Source organism: Jaculus jaculus, chromosome 6, assembly GCF_020740685.1.
Source record: "Jaculus jaculus isolate mJacJac1 chromosome 6, mJacJac1.mat.Y.cur, whole genome shotgun sequence".
In the NCBI taxonomy this organism is placed as follows: domain Eukaryota; kingdom Metazoa; phylum Chordata; class Mammalia; order Rodentia; family Dipodidae; genus Jaculus; species Jaculus jaculus.
Window position 1 is genome coordinate 160,876,647 of NC_059107.1, and position 19,504 is coordinate 160,896,150.

The 19,504-nt window shown below is 47.7% G+C and overlaps 1 protein-coding gene across 7 annotated transcripts in view; it reads right to left on the minus strand.

Annotated features, from left to right (window-relative positions):
- Efcab6 (EF-hand calcium binding domain 6) overlaps positions 1 to 16,791 on the minus strand; it is a 224,086-nt gene extending 207,295 nt beyond the window's left edge. For 4 of the 7 annotated variants that reach the window (XM_045151827.1, XM_045151824.1, XM_045151831.1 and 1 more), the window contains exons 1-2: positions 13,802 to 13,861; positions 193 to 299 (exon numbers count right to left, since the gene is read on the minus strand). In XM_045151827.1, the coding sequence (XP_045007762.1) occupies positions 193 to 263 (71 nt within the window). In that variant the 5' untranslated portion in view covers positions 264 to 299; positions 13,802 to 13,861. Of the gene's footprint in view, positions 1 to 192; positions 305 to 8,063; positions 8,178 to 13,801; positions 13,862 to 16,735 lie in introns of those variants that run through there. The other 3 variants (XM_045151826.1, XM_045151825.1, XM_045151828.1) reach the window with 3 other exon arrangements.
- Between the last annotated feature and the right edge of the window lie 2,713 nt (positions 16,792 to 19,504).

A 19,504-nucleotide genomic window follows, 5' to 3' on the forward strand; every position in this document is an offset into this window, starting at 1 on the left:
GAGGAAAAGCAGGCGCACTTCCACGGACCACGCAAAGCAGCAGCATCCCCCACCCAAAGGGCCCTTTCCCACAGGCCCTGAGGCTGTGTGGACCACGGTGCCCAGGAAGGCCCAGCAAAGTGGTCTCACTGCTTTCCCTGCAAGCCGGGTGCGTGGGATGTGGACAGGGGCTGGGGACCAGAAGCAGCTCACCTGGCTTTGGTGCTACCCGATTTGGTGATGTTGGCTTTGATGGTATTTGCTTTGATGCTGTTTTGTTGCATTTTCCTCAAGATAAAATGCTTCTAGATTTGAGAATTCTGAAAAATCAGATAGTGGTGGGATTAGTAAGGGTGAGCAGGCTGGGCCACCAAAAGGGAGCTTGGGGTCTAGAGAGCCAGCAGACTGTTCACTGTGCTGGCAAGCGGCAGCCAACGTAAACCCAGGCAGATCTACACTGTGACCTGCACCCAGGGGCAGGGACTTCGTGTGAGCACTGTAGGAACACACCTCTTCCCATGCACGCAAGCATACACACACACACACACACACACACACACACACACTGCTCTCCCTTCCATCTTCTTCTCAGTATCCAGAATAATCACTTTGAAGCATCGATGGTCTCCTGTTAATTCTTTGCTTAGAACACTCTAATTCTTCCATCACTCAGACATCAGCCCAAAGGCTTGGATACTGTTGCAGAAGCAGCATCAGCCAGGTCTTCCCACTGTATTTTTAATTCTGATGAGCATGTGTGATAGTTCGTACTGTCATCTCGACAGGACCTGGAACCACTTGTGAGAGGCTGTCTTGATTAGGCTAACTAAGCTTACTTAGCTGAGGGGGAGTACCATTCTGGGGCTGGCTCCTGAACCATCTCAGGAGGAGCTGGGGAGAAGCAGCCTTCACTGCTCTCTGCTTCCTCACCGTGGACCGAATGGGACCAGCTCCTGCCACCACACCTACCCTGCATGATGGTCTGTCGTCCTGAAGTGTAAGCTGAATGTCACAGTCAGCTCCACACTGAGATGGACTTCCAAAAAGACAAAGTTTATGGGGGGAACAGGATTTATTTCAGGCTTATAGATGCAAGGGAAGTTCTGTAATAGCGGAGGACGCTGGCCCCCTTTCACAAGTCCACGCAAAGAGCCAAGCAGCCAGCACCACAAACCAGGACCCCCAGAGCTCACACTTCTCTTAGGCTGGAATGCAGATCACCCCCAATGACACACCCCCTGTAGCTGATGGTCTGCCTGCTAGGGGCAGAAACTACAATCTCAATTTTAGTACTTTCTGCGTTTTTGGAGAAACATGCATTCGAACTACCACACTGAAATAAACCCTTCCTCCTTACACTGATTTTTTTCCAACTATTATTTCCAGAAATGAGAAAGTAACTGATACAATGGTGTACATATATGTGCGATGTATGCATGTGTGGGGGTGCGTGTATGTGCATTCTTGCAGCCGCCAGAGGTTGATGTCAATGTCCTTTTTAGTCACAATTTACCTTGCTTTTTATATTTTATTTATTTCCAAGCAGAAAGACACATAAGAGAGAAAGAGACATAAACAGAGAGAATGATGGGCTGGAGAAATGGCTTAGTGGTTAAGTGCTTGCCTCTGAAGCCTAAGGACTCTGGTTTGAGGCTTGATTCTCTAGGACCCACATTAGCCAGATGCACAAAGGGGCGCATGCGTCTGGAGTTCCTTCGCAGTGGCTGGAGGCCCTGGCGCGCCCATTCTCTCTCTCTCTATCTGCCTTTTTCTTTCTCTGTCTGTTGCTCTCAAATAAAAAAAATGTTTAAAAAAAATCTTTAAAAAATAAATAAATAAATAAATAAACAGAGAGAATGAGCACACCACGACCTCCAGTCACTGCAAATGAACTCCAGACACATGTGCCACTTTGTGCATCTGACTTTATGTGGGTACTGGGGAACTGAACCTGGGCCATTAGGCTTCACAGGCAATTGTCTTAACTGCTAGGCCATTTCTCCAGCCCTTCCACCTTATTTTTGAGACAAGGTCTCACCTGAACCCAGAGCTCACAAATTCAGAAAGTCTAGTTAGCCAACAAGCTCTAGGAGTCCTCTTGTCTCTGCCTCCCCAGTACTAGGCTTGCAGGCATGCACCTCACGCCTGGCTTTAACATAGGTGCTGGGGATCTGAACTTGAGTCCTCGTGTTTGCATGGCAAACACTGTATCCACGGAGCCCTGTCCCCCGCCCCCACCTTTCTGCAGCTGCCTCCCATTCCCAGTCCCTCGGTGTGGTGGTTTGACTCAGGTGTCCCCCATAAACTTAGGTGTTCTGAATGCTAGGTTCCCAGCTGATGGAGATTTGGGAATTAACGCCTCCTGGAGGGAGTGTATTGTTGGGGGCGGGCTTATGGTTGTTGTAGCCCATTTCCCCTAGCCAGTGTTTGGCACACTCTCCAGTTGTTGTGGTCCGCCGGATGTTGGCCAGGGGTGATGTCCACCCTCTGCTCATGCTGTCATTTTTACCTGCCATCATGTATCTTCCCCCTCGAGGCTGTAAGCCAAAATAAACTTCTTTTTTCCCAAAAGCAACTCTTGGTGGGTGATTTCTACTAGCAATGCAAACCTGAATGCAACAATAAAATGGTGTCGAGGAGTGGGATTGCTGCTGGACACCTGACTGTGTGGCCTTCTGGAGCTGATTTTCAAGAGGAATATGGAAGGATTAGAAACCTTGGCCTAAAAGATGTCTTGCAGTGCTATAAGTACAGCTTGATGGATTATTCTGGTCAGAGTTGAAAGACCTGAATGTAGTAAGAACTATGGACTGTGAAGTTTGACTTATGAGGGTGAGAAAGAGCTTTGCTTGGACTGGGCTAGCAGTTTGTGTGAGAAGCTTGCAGTTATGCCCAAGTCCTGTGGTGTACAGGGTTGCTTTGCGTAGAAATGAACTGGTGTGAACAGAGGGATATGGCACACAACTTAAAAGTCTTTGTGTGCTGCCCATTCAGCTGCAATTGAGAGATTACAACCTTTGAGATTGGGCCAGCTGACCTACACTGGGGCAATGGAAAGAATGTTGACTCTTTTGAAGGGGCCTGAGTGCTCAAAGAGTGTTCTGTTCCTCAAAGTCTGCTTTACTCCCCCCTGGATTAACAAATTGGCACTCTACCTGGTATTGTGGAGTATAAGAAATGCAAGAAGGAGAGGGTCACTGAATTTGCAACACGGTCATGTGTTTTGGAAATGGCCATGGGCAGTGTGAAACAGGTTTACTGGATGCCTGCATGGAGACCCCATGGAGCCATGAGGATGAACCATGGATTGCAGTGGAGACCCAGTGGAGATGCCGGGACCACAAGATGGCTGCTAAGGAAAGCTGCCGGCCCCAATGAAGTTTTCCAGGACTGTGAGTAGCCTAGCTGGAGGGGTGGAATTGGAACTCCAGAGACTTGTTGCTGGTTAGAATTATCAGACTCAGAGACTTGTTACTGACTAGAGTTGTTGGACTTGTAGTTACAGAGTTTAATGTTTGCCCTGTTGGAATCCTGTATTGGTTAAATGTTTCTTTGCTATGCCCAGTATCATCTTTTGCAGCATGAATGTTTATTCTGTACCATTATGGGTTTTTGAGGTTATATTTTGGTATTATGGCTCAGTTAAAAGACCTTGGATTATGGGTATATATGAACATCATTAGGATTGATAAAAACTATAGGGACTTTTGACGATAGACTGAATGCACTGCATTTTACATCATGGGTTGTTAACAGCTAATGGGGCCAGGGGTGGAATGTGGTGGTTGGATTCAGGTGTCCTCCATAAACTTAGGTGTTCTGAATGCTAGGTTCCCAGCTGATGGAGATTTGGGAATTAACGCCTCCTGGAGGGAGTGTATTGTTGGGGCAGGCTTAGGGGTGATATAGCCAGTCTCCCCTTGCCAGTGTTTGGCACACTCTTCAGTTGCTTTGGTCCACCTTATGTTAGCCAGGGGGTGATGTCCACCCTCTGCTCATGTCGTCATTTATCCCTGCCATCATGCAGCTTCCCCCTCAAGTCTTTATGCCAAAATAAAATACACTTCTTTTTTCCCACAAGCCGCTCTTGGTGGATGATTTCTACCAGCAACGCGAGCCTCACTGCAACACTCGGCCTCTCCACAGCGGGTTGTGGCACTCTGGGACGCGCACCTTCCCGGCCGGATGCCTTTGTCTGCATATGCTTGAAGCTCCGACCTAGCCGGCTCCCCATCTCCCCCACTGCCCACTCGGCGCCCTTTGTTCTAAAGATCACTGCTTCTAGGATTCAGTGTCCCTCAGAATCACCTGGGCCCAGTTCTAGATTCTGGTTGCCATCTGGCTGGGTGGGGTCTAAGAATCTGTGGAGTTGACACGTTCCTGCTGCTGCTGCTGCTGCTGCAGGCGCAGACGTCACACTGCCCTGGAGACACAGGCAGCCTCCCTCACACACTGTCACAGGGCCTCAGTCGTCCCTCACGGCCCTTCATCCAGGCTGTCATGCCGGGTCTAGGAGTCTTTGACTAAGGCTCATCTCCCACTGCGCTCTTATGACCAGAGTTGAGTTCGTTCACAGCACCGCTGCATCCCAGGTACTGGGCCCAGAGGTCAGTTCAGAGTTCAAAAGGACAGGTCAGGGAAAGGCACTTCCACTTCTGGTGCGTGTGTGTTACCTGCAGGTGTGTGTGGACAGATGGAAGTGGCCCACGCAAAGGCCGGAGGAGGACATGCACTGCTCTTCAGTGTTGTCTCCGTGAGGCACATCCCTCGCTGAACCTGGAGCTGCCACTTTTGGTCACACTGGTAGATCACTGAGCCCCAGCGATTCTCCTGCCACTGCTCCTCACGGGACTAAGGTTACGGGCGTGTGTGGCCAGGCCCCACTTTGTATGTGGGTGCAGATCTAACTCAAAGGCTCTCAGGCCCCCATGCTTGAGCAGCAAGCGCTTTCACTCACTGAGCCATCTCCCCAGCCCTCTCCCCCTCTTTGTAATCAGCGGTGGGTGCCGTCCACTGGGCTTGGGGACACCTCAGGAACTCACCATTTGTTCTCTGCATCCAAGGCAACTATCCTGTCCCCTTGTACTTGTCTTTGAATCACTTGCAGGTCTTCTTCCTTCTCTTTCTCCCCTCCCCATCTCTCTAGCTCATGCATGTATGCACGCGCGCACACCCACCCACCCACCCACCCTCCTATCGCTGTTCTTGGCTCAAAAATGCAGAGTCCTATTACTCCCATCCTTGACAATGCACGGTTCCAACCACGCACTCAACCTATGTCAGGACTGTGAGCTACAGGCCAGCCTGGCTACACACAGAGACCCTGTCCCCTCAGGCCCCCAAAATGAAGTCTATTACTCTTCTTTAAGTTTTGCGTTTTAATTTTTGAGAGAGACAGACAGAGACAGAGAGACAGAAAGAGAAAGAGAGAACTGGTACTCCAGGGCTCAGCCACTGCAATCGAACTCCCAGTGCTTGTGCCACCCAGTGGCCATGTGCAATCTTGTGCTTGCCTCACTTTTTGTGTGTCTGGCTTACAAGGAATCTGGAAAGTCAAACATGGGTCCTTAACAGTTAAGCCATGGCACCTGCGCCTGCAAAGCCAAAGGACCCAGGTTCGATTCCCCAAGACCCACATAAATCAGATGCACAAGGTGGTTCATGCGTCTGTTGTTCATTTGTAGTGTCCGGAGGCCCATTCTCTCTGCCTCTCCTTCTCTTTGCCTCTTTCTCTCTCTCTCAAGTAAATAAAAATAAAAATAAACTACGTAATATCAAATTATACTAATGTTAAAACTTCAACACAGCCTTCCTTAGAGGAAAAGATGACCGTGTGTAAAACTAGTAAAATGAACACAAAGTTTTTAGTGAGCACTGGCTTCAGTTAGACATCATCAATGGAGTCCACAGCCACTATGATCACAGTGCTTTGGTTATTCCGTGACATGGCATCATTGTGGGGGAGCTGACTGTACACAAAACCTCTCTGTACTAACTGTACAATGTTTATGTGAACCTAAAATAATTATTATTATTTTAAACACTTATTTGACAGAAAGAGACAGAGAGAGAGGGTAATGGTGCACTATGGCCTCCTGCCACTGCAAACAAATTCCAAATGCATGGGCATGTGCCATCTATGCATCTGGCTTTTTGTGGATACTGGGAAATCAAACCCAGGCTGCCAGGCTTTGCAAGCAAGCACCTTTAGCCACTGAACCATCTCTCCAGCCCTTCGGATTATTTTTAGTGCTATAAAAAGAATACTTGTCCAGTCCATACATACTGAAATTCAGACACTTTTTTAAATATGGGGCCATCTGTTTATTATTTATTTGAGATAGGGCAGATAGAAAAATGGGCATGCCAGGGCCTCTACCCACTGCAAACTAACTCGACACATGTGCCCCCTTGTGCATCTGGCTTTTCTGGGTACCAGGGAATCAGGCCTGTGTCTAAAGGCTTTGCAGGCAAGTGCCTTAACAGCTAAGCCATCTCTCCAGCCCTGAAATTCCAGCTCTTAATCATGGGTCATTCACATCTGTAACAGCCTGGCTGGGCCATTCTTCAGCAGGCTGCTCCCAGGATATGTCATGGAGCTACTCACTTCTAGGATCCGACTCATGCTTTTGTCAGAATTTCCTCACAGGCTGTCTGCCTGACATACTTCAATTTATCTTTCAAAACTGAAGTACCTTTGTGAGGCCTCCCTATCCCCTTAAGCACAATCAGCTGTGCAGCCATGCCTTTGCAGAGAACCTGTGGGTTTACTTCCTGACTGCTCTACTTACTACAGAAAAGGATGGGCTGGGGAGATGGCTCACTGGATAAAGCAGCTGCACAGCCATGAGTGCCTGAGTTCAGAGGCCCAGCTTCCATGGAAAGCCAGATGAAGCACCAAGTCCAGCTAGCCTGGCAAGTAGCCTGGTGAACAAGAGACTCTGCTTAAACACGGTAGAAGATGAGGACTGACATCTGGGTTTGTCCTCTGACCTCCACATAGACATCATGGTGTGCACCAAAGAAAGAAAAAGGATCAAAGGCACCTGCAGTCCCATCACTTTGCTGTGGGACATGGGGCAAGTACAAATGTAAAGCATGACAGGGAGCGTGGAAACATCACAGCAGCGCTCCCTTGTCCCTTCTCCATTCTCGCTTCACTGACTCTGCTTCCACACTTTCCTGCTAGCCCTAAGGGACTTCACAGAAAGCAGGGCCCTTCAGTGGGTGACGCCACTACCTTTTTAGATCCAGCAACATGTGCCATGTGAGGAGTACTCCACTAATCTCTGCTCTTGGTGGCCACGGTTTTGAACACCTAGCACTGTGAGGGCAAGAAGCTGGGGCTGAGTGTCGTCTTGATTCAGAAAGCTCACAATGCTCTGAGTAGGACGGAGACAATGGGACAACTTCTACATATAGACCATCCCCGACTACAGATCATCCTCTACGGAGGTTTCCAAGAAAAGAGAATTCTGAGAGATTATTGAATTCTGTTGCTTCAGAATTTGAGGCAGAAATTAGCAACAATTAGCAAATCAATACCCTACAAACAAGCACAACGTCACCGACCTTCCCATACACTTCTTATTGTTTTGTTTCATGTAACTCAGGCTGGCCTTGAACTCCACATGTAGCACTTGACCTTGAACTCTTGATCCTCCTGCCTCTACCTCCCAAGTATTACAGACATGTACTTCCATGCCCAGCTCCAGAGATTCCTAACTACAGGCAAAGCCACTGTTCAGCAGCTACTTCCCTGGTAGATTTGTTCATTTGCCAGAGAAGTATTGATGTCCAGTTTTTAACAGATGCTATTTATATCAGAATCATAACAAAAGTGCCATCCATCTGCCTTGGCATCCAGAGAAAACATAATTCAACATGAGAGTAATAAATGAGCGCCGCCAAACAGAAATGGCACCAACAGCAAAAAAAAAAAAGAGAGAGAGAGAGAGAGAGAGAGAATTGGAGTGGGTAGCACAGGGTGGGGAGGGGATTAGTACTTGACTAAATTGGAAAAAAACATAAGCAACAAAAGATTCTGGGCAGTTAAATCCAAATACTTGAGAAGAACTTCTCACGTATGCTGTCAGAGGGATGTGCCATTCACTCTATTTTGGGTCACGGATGCTCTGTAGTGCCCTCTGTGGTCTTCACACTTCCACATGTATCTCAGTCATTTGCTGAACATCTTCACATCTGAACAGTGGGGAAAGCAAAGGTCTTGGGGTCAGGCTGACCCTGTTATCTACTGTGCAAACGTGTGAGTTCATAAGCCTCCACCTGACCCAGCTCTCTCATTTGCAGTGTGAAGCTAGAGTATGTATTCTCAACCCAGAACCTAAATGCAAGGTCCACCTGTGTGCTCTTGTAGTTCCAAAACTCAGAAATTAAAGGCAAAATTGTGTGAGAAATGATCTGATGACAGAGCTTCTCATGGAGCAGGAAATAAAGCTGTTTGGGGCCATTGTGCTCCCAGATAAGACCGGACCACAGATCACATCTGTGACGTTCCTGACACACAGTAAACTCTCACTACCCAGTAGCTGATATATTTTTAGGACTTAGGAAGGTACAGAAAGATCACTCAGAAAACAGGCTGACAGTATCATCTCTGCATATTAAAGAACAATCAAGAACACACCAAAACCCAGTCTAGAAAACTCCTTCAGGAGGAAGTACTGGGAGGCGCCAGAGTGTCCAGATAGGGAGATGGCCAGCGCTGACCTCCTCAATGCCTAAACAAGGATTAGCTCGGGGCAGGTGATCAGCAGACCATTGCTAGGAAATGAGAAGACAAACGACTGAAACCAGCGCAGGGGACAGAAGCACCCCACTTGCAAAGCCCCAGGAGCAAGACTTTCAGAAGGTGTTACTGGAAACTTATTTTCAGAATTCTTTAATTTCAGATATTCCATTCAAACAGCAGCCCATTGTCTCCTTGAATGGTGAGGACACTTGAGCTGTGCTTGAATCATTTACTGGAAAGCTAGCCCTTCCCAGCCTTGGTTGGCAAACCACAGGAGAAATTTCCCTTCAACCCTTCAATCTGGGTATCAGAAAAGAATTAATTTCCCAGAGGAACAAAAAGGCCTTATTTTCCCAAATAAAATAAATCCAGTTTCTTTGTTTGTTTTCCTTGAGTTGACACATAGCTCACAGCTAAGTCTGTCGGCAGCATGGCTTCACCAGTCGGGATCTGACTATTCTCCTTCGCCCTGTGACCTTTCTGTCCTGTTGATAAAGATCCGAAGCCACATGGCCGATGTTATCCTGTGGCAAGTATTCTTACAGGTCACCCCAAAACCCTGTTGGGGCTCACAAAGTACATATACACGACAGAGTAGTCATGTACCTGTCAAGAACACAGGTTTAGTATCAGTCATGGGGTAGAAGTCAGACTTTATGACTTATCAGCTTTGCAAAGTCCCTTGACACGTGTCACTAAAAAGTGGCAGCAGAAATTGTACTTTTCCACAGGCAGGTTCTTAGGACTACATTTTAAAAGGCATGTGACCTCATGGTCTATGACACAGCCAGAGCTCAACAGGTATCAGCAAGGAGGCGTAGTGATAAAACAGCAGATAGACAGGGAGAAAAAAGTGGCATCAGAAATAAAATAAACAAAATATTGATTTTTTATTTTTATTTAACTTTTATTTTTATTTACTTGAGGGAGGGACAGATAGAGACAAAGAGAATGGGTATGCCAGGGCCTTCAGCCACTGCAAATGAACCCCAGATACATGCGTATCCCCTTGTGCATCTGGCTTATATGGGTCCTGGGAATCAAACCTGGGTCCTCTGGCTTTTCAGGCAAATGCCTTAACCACTAAGCCATCTCTTTAGGCCAAAATAAAGGAAATATTAAGAGGCTAACCAAGACACCGTGAGATGGGAATAAAGCCCTTTTGTACCAGAAGTGTTTCATAGACACTGAGCTAGTCACCAGGTTTTCTCAAACACATCCCTTCTCTTCACGTGTTTTCTTTCAAATGCTGAAGGTATCCCAGAGAACACTGCAGAAACTGGATGCTTAAATACCATACTGCAAAAACCCAACGCATAGCATCCTATCCCGTAAGCCTAGCCATGAGGTATTTTCGGATAAATATACTTTACAAAAAAAGATCACTGTGGCATTTACAGAGAGTGCGTGTTGGCTTCTTTTCATGTTCTCATCTGCAGCACACAAGCTGATCTGTCGGCCCTGGCAGGGGAAGGTGGCATCAGGAAGCCCTTCTGTGACTCACAGCAGCTATGAACTTTGAGCACTCGCTTTCCATACACACGTGTGAAGTTTTACTAGCACATCTGCCTTGTTAACATGGATGCCTGTGCTGGGCAGGCACCAAGCTAGTGAGCATGCATGCAGAGATGGTTTTAGCATGTGGTACTGGTCACAGCATGGGTTTTGTAGAGGATCCCTGTACATGGGAAAGTAGATGGCTGGAAAAGGGCAGGGAATGCCAAACAAACCTGAAGAGCAAAATATAAAGTACAGGGTAAGGTTTTTTTAATTTGTTTTCTTGTTGGTTTTGTTTTACTTTTTAATTTTTTTTTCTTTTGAGGTAAGCCCAACAGACTGGCTTTTTTGTTTTGTTTTAAATGTGAGAGACCAAGAGAACAAGACAGTGAGAGAGAACTGGCACACCAGGGCCTCTGGCCACTGTAATCAAACATCAGATGCACGTGCTACCTTGTGCACACGTGTGACCTTGTGCGCTTGCATCACCTTGTGAATCTGGCTTACGTGGATCCGAAGAATCAAACATGGGTCCTCAGGCTTCACAGGCAAGCGCCTTAACCACTAAGTCATCTCTTCAGCCCTTGTTTTGCTTTTGAAGACAGGGTCTTACTAGATAGCACAGGCTGACCTCAGACTCAAGATCCTCCTGACTCAGCTGGGATCATAGGTAGGCACTACCAGGGCCAGCTGGATTCAGGTTAAGCATTTCTTCATACAAGCACCTACCCTGAACCAAGCACTAAAATGAACTAGAAAGTCAGTGAGTGGTGGTTTGACTCTGGTGTCCCCCATAACTCAGGTGTTCTGAATGCTGGGTTCCCAGCTGATGGAGATTTGGGAATTAACACCTCCTGGAGGCCGTGTATCACTGGGGCGGTGTTATAGCCAGTTTCCCCTTGCCAGTGTTTGGCACACTCTTCTGCTGCTGGTGTCCACCCTCTGCTTGTGCCATTGTTTTCTCCTGCCACCTTTGAACTTCCCTTTGACCCTGTAAGACAAAATAAACCCCTTTTCTCCACAAGCTGCTCTTGGTCAGGTGATTTCTGCCAGCAGTGTGAACCTGACTGCAACAGTAAAGTTGGTACCAAGAGTGGTGTCATTGCTACTATAAACCTGACTGTGTGGGTGCGCATCTTGGAACTGCTTTACAGGAAGAATGTGGATGAATCTGATACTGTGGCCTAAGAGACGCCTTGCAGTGCTGTAAGTATCGCTTGGTGGACTATTCTAGTCAGAGTTGAAAGACCTGAAAAGACTGTTAAGTTTGGCTTATGAAGGTGAGAGTTTTACTTGAACTGGGCTAAAAGCAGTTTGTGTGAGAGGCTTCCTGTTATGCCTATATCCTGAGAATTTGTACAGGGTGGCATTGTGTAGAAATGGACAGGTGTGAGCAGAGGGATATGGCACAGAAATGAAATCTTTGGGCTAAAACTTCTGCCCATTCATCTGCAATTATACAAGCAATTACAACCTTTGAGATTGGGCCAGCTGACCTGCACTGGGACAAGGGGAAGAATGTAGACTTATTTGAAGGGGTCTGAATGCTCAAGGAGTGTCCTGTTCCTCAAAGTCTGCTTTATTCCCTCTTGGATTAACCAATTAGCACTCTAACTGGTATTGGGGAGTATAAGAAATGCAAGAGAGGGTTATTGAATTTGCAATGTGGTCTTGTGTTTTGGAAATGGCCATGAGCAGTGTGAAACAGGTTTACTGGATGCCTGCATGGAGACCCAATGGAGCAGTGAGGATGAACTGTGGGTTGTAGTGGAGACACAGTGGAGATGCTGGGACTGTGAGGTGACTGGTTAGAAAAGCTGTCGGCCCCAGAGGTGAAGTCTTCTAGGACTGTGAGCAGCTTAGCTGGAGGGACAGAATTACTGGACTTGGGGACTTGTCATTGACTAGAGATGTTGGACTTGAAGCTACAGAGTTTGATGTTTGCCCTGTTGAAATCTTGTTGAGGTTGAATATTTCTTTGCTATGCCCAATGCCATCTTTTGCAGTGTGAATGTTTATTCTGTGCCATTATGGGGCTTTTTAGGGGAAGTTTTGGTGTTATGGCTCAGCTAAAAGATCTAGGACTATGAGAATGTTTGAACATCATTAGGATTGATAAAAAATGTGAGGACATTTAAAGATGGACTAAATGCATTGTATTTTCTATCATGTATGGTTATCAGTTTATGGGGCCCTGGGGCAGAATGTGGTGGTTTGATTCAGGTGTCCCCCCATAAACAAGTGTTCTGAATAGTAGGTTCCCAGCTGATAAGAGATTTGGGAATTAACACCTCCTGGAGGCAGTGTATTGTTGGGGACAGATTTATGGGTATTATAGCCAGTTTCCCCTTGCCAGTTTTTGGCACACTCTCCTGTTGCTATTGTCCATCTGATGTTAGCCAGGAGGTGATGTCCACCCTCTCTGCTCATGTCATTGTTTTCCCCTGCCATCATGGAGCTTCCCCTTGAGCTTGTAAGCCAAAATAACCCCTCCCCCGCAAGAGCTGCTCTTGGTTGGGTGATTTCTGCCAGTAATGCAAACCTGACTGCAATACAAAGTAACAAGATAACTCAAAAAGAATCCTTGTCCTTGGGGCTGGTGAGAAGGCTCAGGGGTTAAGGTGCTTGTCTGCAAAGCCTAAGGACCCAGGTTTAATTCCCCAGTACCCACGTAACACCAGATGCACAAAAGTGGTGCATGCATCTCGAGTTCATTCACAGAGGGCTAGAGGCCCTGGTGCCCATTCTCATTCTCTCCATCTCTCTTCGCAAATAAATATTAAAAAGAAGAAGAAGAATCTTCCTCCTTGAGTTCAAGGTAAGACTGGGTGAGAGATAAAACGTTCCTCGTACCCTAAGGAACCAATGCCAGATTCCCCTTCACAACCCCAGAGCTGCGCAAAATAAATGTTTGTTGACAGCAAAGGATGAAGAACGTGATGGAGGAACTGCGGAGTGTAAAAAGTAGAATTTATTTGCAGTATTCTTCCAAGTCCACCCGTTAAAGAGCACACATGCAATGGAATACACACACTCTACTCTCTTTACAATGATCTAAGAGCCCTTGGGATAGGGGCAGGGCATCCTGGGACATAAAGATGCTCAGGCCAGAAGGAACAGAGAGGGTGAGAGGGGGGATGTGGAAGCGGTGCTAAGCCGACACCTAAGTAACATCTCAGAGTGCTTCCAAGCAACATTTCCCATGGAGGGGAGCTCAGCCGCCCAAGCCCAAGGCCGAGTCAAAGGGTCGATTTTCTCCACGCTGCAGCGGTGCGTCGGTTCCAAAGTCTTGGGAGACCTCCGGGGCGTGTGGCTGCACAAGCCGAGTCCTCCTCTCTGAGGACAACGGATCGTGGTGACGCCACGATCGATCGCTGGGGGCACGAACCAGCACGGGCCTGGAGGGCCCCGGAGACCTCGGCTGGAAGCGGTGTCCACGGGCAGCAGGCACCGGGAGCTCCACGCACGCGCGGGGAGAGCAAGCCTCCGCCCCGCGTCCCCGGCGCGGCCCGCCCGCCCGCGCGCGCCCGCCCCCCAGAACGAACGGACGGACGAGCGAACGCGCCGCCTTACCCGGGCCGGGCTCCAGCCTCCGCCTCGCCGCCGTCGCCGCCGCCGCCAGGCCGCACAGGCCCAGCCCGAGCGGCGCGACTCCAGGACGCTGTTACCCGGGCGACGAGGGCACCTGCCGATTGGAAGACGAGTCTCCGCCCGGCCAAGAAGTCGAGCTGTGATTGGCCAAGTAGAAAACGGAACTGGGCGGGGCCAGGAGGCGAGACTCCGCCCTCAAAAGTACTTCCGCCGGAAGTCCCATCTCTGATGGAGCGGAAGCGAGGAAGCTGAGGTTGTGGCTAACGTGTATTTATGAGGGTGTTTGAAGCTGTGGAAGCTGAGTACCAAGGACTGCTGAGGGCCGCCTGGTCTTGTGAGGGTTGAATGCGACATGTCCTCCGCCTCCGAGACGGCAGGCGCCATGAGCTGCGAGCTCTGAGTGCCTCAAAGGCAGCGGGTCTGGAGGCCTGTTTGCCTGATAGTTCCATGCACACCAGAACCGCTTGGTGCTGGAGGAATGGCTTAGTAGTTAAGGCATTTGCCTGAAAAGCCAAAGCACTCAGGTTCGATTCTTCAGGACCCATGTTAGCCAGATACACAAGGGGATACACATGTCTTTGCAGTGGCTGGAGGCCCTGGTGTGCCCATTCTTTCTCTTGCTCTCCCCCGCCCCCTTCTCTCCCTCTTTCTCTGTTAATAAAGTTTTTTTTTAAGTTTCTGCTTGCTTTGTTTGTACACCATCTTCTCCTTCCATGGGCAGCCCATAGATACCACATACATGGGTGAATTACTACTAAGCAACACTGTTAGTGATCATAACTATAGCCCTTGATCCTGGCTCCATGGGAGCACATCTGTGTTAAGCCTAAGTACCCAAGTTTGATTCTCCAATTCCCACGTTAGCCATGTGCACATTGTGGTGCATACATCTGGAGTTCATTTGCAGTAGATAGAGGCCCTGGAATACCCATTCTCTCTTTCCCTCTGTATCTAATAAATGAAACGATTAAAAAATAGGCTGGGCATTTGGAGGCAGAGGTAGGAGGATCACAATGAATTTGAGGCCAGCCTGAGACTACATGGTAAATTCCAGGTCAGCCTGAGCTAGAGTGAACTACCTCGGAAAAAATAAAAATAAAAAAGTTAAAAATATTACACTAAATGTGAAAAACTCAAAGCATTCCACTAAAATCAGGAACATCCAAGTGTGCCCACTGTCTTCACTCTTATCAAATATAGTGCTTGAGGTCTTTGCAAGCAATAAGACAAAGAAAACACTGTTATCATTAAGGTGAATATTCGGGTTAAAGCAGCAAGGTCTGGGAAAAAAAAAAATTAAAAGGGCTTGCAGCTGGGTATTCCAGAACCAAGATGACCAGATAAGAGGGAGTCCATCTTGACAGACTCTGGGAAGCCTCTCTCTGAGGAACGTACACAAGGCACTGTGGCCCTTTCATAGATTCTTGGACCTAATGCATTAGTTATAACCGACTAGATTATGGGTAGAAACAGTTTAGGAAGCCACCAGCTACTCCAGAAAGAAGATCACCCCAGACTGCCCATAGACAAGGAGCTAGATAGGAGCACACCCAGGAAACCACAGTTACATTTTGGTAGCTGTGTATCCTGAAGGCCACAATGTCCCTTCCTGGTTTAACATCCCTGAAGCTGCAGTTAGACTGCTGCCACTGTGCCAGAAACGGAGGCTCCAGGGTATTCACTCCCTCGTGTGCACTAACAAAGGGGCTGACGCCTCACTGGACCTGACGTCATTACAGCATCATTCACATTGTGATTTTGACACCCCTTTCTCTTTGTGGAGATTATATTGCACACAGGAGAAAGCTGGCTTGCAGGCAGTTAAGTAAGGGGCAGGAGCCCAAACAGAACCATAAGGTGTCACCCTGCCGCCTTTGACAGACCTGCAACTTGCAGTCTGACTTGGTCTCCTCCGAGATGGCTGCCAGTGACACCAAACTTCTCGCTTCTTCCTCAGCCCAGCCTCTCTGGGTCAGCTGAGTCCATTAATCAATGAAGCCTTGGCCTCTCCTAGCCCATAAGCCAATTGGTTCTCTTTACACCTGAGTCTGATGACAAGGCTCACCCTAATTGGATGTCTGACGTACATAAAGGACCTTACCCACATGGCCCAGCTCTCTCCTTTTGCCCTGTGACCTGGCCTGAACACATGTTAAGTCTGGCTCCTCTCTGCCCAGCCCAACACTTCTCTCTGCCTGCATGATTCTCCACTTGCCTTCTCCCTGGGTCAGGCTTTGTGGAATCTCTCACTTTGATTATATGCATGGTTCTTCTTTGACCTCTGAGCCCTTTGTCTCATAACCTCTCTGGGTTTTCATTGAAGGAAATCTATGGGTTCTTCAGCTTTGCTTTCCACATGTGGAATGTCTCTGCCTGCCCTCTCCCAATCCAGCCAGACAAGCATTCTCCTCTAGCTTCAGCCCTCCAGCTAACCTCCTTCCTGGATCATAATTTCCCCTACAATTCACGATTTCTCCTAAGTAAACTTAAAAATTCATAGTTTATCCTTCTTAGAGTCTGTTTTTCAGTTCCTTGTCAAAATAAACAAGGACTCAAAATCTGGGGTCATAAGCCCTCCCTGGACCCCCGAAATCTTGCATCAACAGGAAAATCTCATTCATCATGACTTGGGACGGAAAAACGTTCATCTTACTTCATAAAACATACCACTTACCTCATAAATCATTCGTGAGGACGTCTTTAAAATCTACAACATGAAACCCAGTGTGCCACTTCCCTGCCTCCCACCGGAGGGCAGCCTGCTCAGTCTCTCTGTTTGGAGTGCTCGCCTTGCTTAGCTTGGCTTCTGCTACCTTGCTTTTGCTTGAAGTGCCTCGTAACTGAATTCATTCCTTCAAGAAGAAAAGACCCAAGAGACCCCGCAACATTTGGTACGCTGATTTGGATGCTACTTACTTTTTCTTTCACTGCATCAAACTTCTCTTGTCTAAAAATTCTCCCATCGTTACCAGTGAATTTATTCAAGTCTGTGAGATGAAGAAACTGGAGCCACTGGCTCAGAACAGCTTGAGTGACTGTCGATCATCCAGCACCCTACACCCACCTAAGAGCCAAGAAAGGCTCCAGCAGCATTATGTCTGTTTCAGACAGTGTGATCCCATATGTAAGAGACCTGATCCACTCCACCAGACAACTCTTAGAATTTTAGCAAGTAGAAGGACACAAAATCAACATACAGGAATCAGTAGCCTTTCCATATATCAATAATGACTATTCTGAGAAAGAATGAAAACAACTCCATTCACAATTGCTTCAAAAAAAAAAAATCCCTCAGAGGGCTGGGCAGATGGCTCAGCTTCCTGCACAAGTATGAGGGCCTGAGGGGGCCCAAGGCTGCCTAAGCTCAAGTCTCTAGAAGACATAAACAGATGAGCGTGGCCAGGCGTATCTGTAACCCTAGTCTTGTGGGAAACAGACCAGAGATTGCTAGAGCTTATGAATGCAAGCTCCAGAATCAGTAAGAGACTCCATCACAAGGAAAAACATGAGTAAGGGAGGGGGTACCTGACATTCTCCATTGGCTGCCACAGCTGAGCACACAGGGTACTGCCTCAGCACATACACAGGCATATACCACACACCCATGCCACACACACACACACACACACACACACACACATACTAAAATAAATAAATAAATAAATAGGCCAAGCATGGCAGCACACGCCTTTAATCCCAGCACTCAGGAGGCAGAGGTAAGAGGATCACCGTGAGTTTGAGGCCACCCTGACAGTACATAGTGAATTCCAGATCCCTCATTTCTTTGAACCCAATGTTGTTTTAGTGGTCCTTACTCGTTTCAACATTCTCCAGTTTCAGCCGCACAGGGTCAACTGCTGTCCAAACATACTACATGGGGAATTCCAGAAATAAATAATCCATCAATTTTAACTTGTACTGTGTCCTAGGCAGAGTGATGAAATCTTCCCTGCCCAGGACGTGAGCCGCCCTCTGTCCAGTGGATCCACACAACGAACATCAGCCACCTCTCAGGTGCTGACTACCCGACTGCATAGTGAGATGGCCTGTCGCAGGCTCCGTGCCTGTGTCTAGTCGAAGTCCTCCTTGCACGGTGGCTTGCAGGTCACAGTGCCCACAATGCTCACCTCTCTTCATCACGTCACACTCCCAAGACTACTGTGACTATATTTTTCTTTGCTTTCCTTTTTTTTTTTATCCTTAGGAAAGAAGAACTTATTTTTTTAAATATTTTTAGTTGTTTGAGACAAAAAGAGAGAGAAAGTGCATGGGTACACCAGGGCCTCCTGCTGCTGAAAATATGCTGTAGATGCATGTGCCATTATGCATCTGGCTTTACTGGGGAACTGAACGTGGGCCAGCAGGCTTTGCAAGCAAGTGCCTTTAACCGTTGAGCCATCTTCCAGCCCAGAAGAGAAGAAATTAAATGGGAATGAATGAGGTATAAGTAGCTCCTTCGGAAAACCACTGCAGTTGTTTATTTATTTTTAGTTTTTTGGAAGCAAGGTCTCACTGTAGGCCAGGTTGACCTGGAACTTAATCTGTGGCTTAGGCTGGACTTGAACTCACAACAATCCTCCTACCTCAGCTTCCCAAGTGCCAGGATTAAAGGCGTTCACCACCACACCTGACTCATTGCAGTTATTTTTTCTTGGCTAAAATAGATTCATATTCATCCTCTCTCTCTCTCTCTCTCTCTCTCTCTCTCATTTGACAGATGATGCAGCTTTTCATTTCTGTTCAATCAGCCAGAACCCAAATTACACATTTTAAAATTGCCACTATTGATAACTTGTAAACAGGGGGCATTTTCATGCCTATTTTCATCAGACCCAACACTGAGAGAGACTGTACCTGGCTCTGCCTGCCCCTTGGCAGTTCCGTCTCCATCCGCATGATGATGTACTATTGAAACCCTCATTTCCTGGAATGGTAGCCAGTTGTCTCCCTTCATGGAAACAGAACCAAATCCATTTATGCCTCTCCAAATAGGACTCAGCAGCGTAAAATACTGAAATTCAGAATCCTGCCCTCTAAACACAACATTGCAGCTGCCTGAGCAGCCCTCCCTCTGGGACAGAGAAGGGCAAGCCTATGTGTTCTCTGCCTGGACCGTAAGCAAAGGCCTGCCAATCACACGCGATTTTTTTGCTAAGAACCGAGATCTTAAACAGCTTGTACTGAGCGCTGTTTAAGCATTTCATCGGCCTTTAGTCAGGTAACAAGCACTTATTGATTACCTGAGAGTAGCAGAGCGCCGTACTAAGCAAGCATGGGGACAGGGTGATGAATGAGGCAGTCTCTGCTTAGAATCTACTTGGGGCTGAAAATATCCACCTTGGAAACCAAACATGAGAACAGCTAAGAAATGGAAAACAACATCCCATTATGGGTTTCAAAATCCAGGGCTCTAAACCCTGGCACGCTCTGCTCTACGGACAGACATAGGTTGGGGCATCTTATCTTGGGATGAGAGTGACCGGGGGTATCCAGTCCACCTTGCCCAGGCTTTCCTCTGCAGAGTCCCAAGTGTATTAAGGGGCCAAGGACACAGACAGCTGCCATATTGGTGACCCTCCTAACATCTCGGGTGAATATGGGGGCCTCGGTGTGAACAGGCTGGTGGGCCATCAATCCAGGACTCATCACAGTGGCTTCCAGGAGGCTGTTTGAAGGCCAGCGTGT